The sequence below is a fragment of the Sinocyclocheilus rhinocerous genome, unplaced genomic scaffold (genome assembly GCF_001515625.1).
Source record: "Sinocyclocheilus rhinocerous isolate Xijiao unplaced genomic scaffold, SAMN03320098_v1.1 scaffold2725, whole genome shotgun sequence".
NCBI lineage: Eukaryota > Metazoa > Chordata > Actinopteri > Cypriniformes > Cyprinidae > Sinocyclocheilus > Sinocyclocheilus rhinocerous.
Window position 1 is genome coordinate 608,217 of NW_015635048.1, and position 2,507 is coordinate 610,723.

The window sequence follows — 2,507 nt, forward strand, 5'->3', positions numbered from 1 at the left end:
GAGTGTCAGGTTTCAGAAATTGTGTGACAAGTAAAGATTTTGTGTGTAAGCAGTTGGAAAAAACAAACAAAAAAAAAAACTGTAAACCGGGTTGAGTCTGACAGACGTTGTTGACAAAATTATATTTTTCATATCACACTGGGGTTAGACAATAAAGAAAATGCTTTCCACATGTTTGTTAAACTATAAGAATGAATGAAAACGCAACTTGTTTGTTCACAATTAAACTCCTCAGAGCTCCCTTTGAATTTAGGGCCCCATAAATCAATTGACCAATTCATAAATGAATTTGAATAGAGCACTGCAGTGATGATGTGTTTTTTTAGGCCAACCTGGAAGTCAGCATCACCCAGGTTTCCTCAACAAAAACACAGTAGGATTTTTCCATTGGCTTTTGGCTTATTTCAGAAAATACGGTCTGCGGCCAACAAAAGATAATAATTTGTTTTGTTCGTTTTGCATGTTGTGTTCACAAATGAACACAATGTTTATACATTTTGAAGCCAAAATGCAACGGCCAGAAGTAAAAAGCTAAATGTAGGCTATAAAGCAACACCGCCGTTGCGAGACTCATTAATTAGAATGTTCAGTGAGTAAACTTCAAAGTCCTTGGGATTGCTTTTTATGAAAAACGGTAAATAAGTTTCTCAAAGAGATGAAAATCAAACGGTCACTTGGCATCTGAATCCCCCTGGGGTCTGTCTAGAAATGCACCGGCTACCAATTATGTGACTTATGACTCATGCGTCTTAAATGGTGCAACCACCATTATGCCAGAGAATGTATGCGAGAGAAGCACTTCATCCGTAATCTGTCTCTTTATGTTCACAGGAGAGCATGCTGTAATACGTGAAGATGCGCCAGAGGTCGTGGCTCTTTAAATGGTTGGGAATCGGCATTGGCGTTCTTCTGCTCACCGCTGCTAGCTATTCTCAAGATTCAGATGGTAAGTTCTCCCTCACAAATTTTCCTGACTGTCTGGCATCTTCAATATTCCTGCTTTGGAGCGATCGAATTTAGATGATGATATATGTGTTTTCCAAAACTCATAAGATTGCTTTATAAACTGGTGAGCTGCCTCTGTAGGCACACTCCTGATGTTCCAGAAGGTAGGCAGCATGAATATGAAGCATTTCAGAATGCATTGCAACAAGCTCAGTAAAAACAATAAATAAATATGGCACGCAATGTGAGAGAAATGTTGATTAGAAATATAAATAATTAAATACTGAAAAGTAGCAGTAAAATGTGATTCATTTCAGAGAGGCTAATTTTCCTATATTTGTGTGCCTGTGTATTTTTATGCTTATTAGAGTAAATCGTTAGTTTAGTAATATGCTAATGTTAAATTCTTGCATCAGCACCATGCTTCCGAAGTTCAGTTTGAGGAGTACATGGAAAGGTAGTTTACATATAAAAGTTTACATATGTAACATGAGAATTTTAAGGGCAGTTCTGTTATTGTTTTTAAACAAGAATCATGCCTAATGAATTATGTATGTGTTTTTTTTTAACTATAGGGTCTTTTGTGGATATGAAAATGTAGGTGGTGGAAATGACTTCCTTAGGCTAATTTTATAGCTGTCATTTTCATTTTTAATTCATTTTTAATTTCACAGCTACAATAGACAGTTATAATTTGTGTTGATATAAATCATATTCACACTGTAAATGTTACAATCTTTTCATCACATTTGGATTGTCACAGTTTTAAATACGTAATGAATGATGTTCATTATGGATTTTCATATCTCAAGATTGAAAGTCTGGGACGATGAAACAATGGGGAAAATCTGTCAATAAAAGTCACTTTAAAAGTTGCAAGATGATTCATGGTAAAAAAAAAAAAAAAAATCCAGTTTAATGTGACCTTCACATGATAAAATTAATTAGTAAGTAAGTACGTACGTACAGATAATAAGCAAGTAAATAGCTACCAATTACGGTGACGCATTGCTGCCACACACATTTTTTTTTTTCACTCAGTTATGTCGTAATAACGAGATGTTTTCTCGTAATAACGAGATGTTTTCTCGTTAAAACGACATCTTTTCTCGTAATAGCGAGATGTTTTCTCGTTAAAACGACATCTTTTCTCGTAATAACGAGATGTTTTCATATGAAGCACAACACTGTTCATCTTGGTTCGGCGGCGCCGTCGCGATCCTTTGGGCTACACTGTGATAACAGAGGAAAGAAATGTCTGCTTTATTTTCTATACTTCCACAATAACAACAAAACGTTACAAATTGCTTTTGTAAAATAACAGGGTGCGCTTTCTGGCGCATCTTGTTATGTCTAAAGGTCTACTTAAATAAAACAATCGAAAACAAATTAGTTTTTATTTAATTCGTATAGTCTAAATCCAACCAGAGGTACTGTACAGTATTTCCCGTCTGAGCTCATCTGTATTTTGTGCTCACACCCAGGCGCAGCGCAGCCTATTCCTTCAGTATAAAGCAAAGCCTGGGCTGCGTTTCTCGATAACGATTGATCTTAGAGCTTAA

The 2,507-nt window shown here is 35.8% G+C and overlaps 1 protein-coding gene across 1 annotated transcript in view; it reads left to right on the forward strand.

The window, feature by feature from the left end:
* LOC107746463 (protocadherin-15-like) overlaps positions 1 to 2,507 on the forward strand; it is an 81,333-nt gene that overhangs the window by 11,137 nt on the left and 67,689 nt on the right. Inside the window, exon 2 of the mRNA XM_016560685.1 lies at positions 832 to 946. Within this exon, the coding sequence (XP_016416171.1) occupies positions 856 to 946 (91 nt within the window). The 5' untranslated portion in view covers positions 832 to 855. The remainder of the gene's footprint in view (positions 1 to 831; positions 947 to 2,507) is intronic.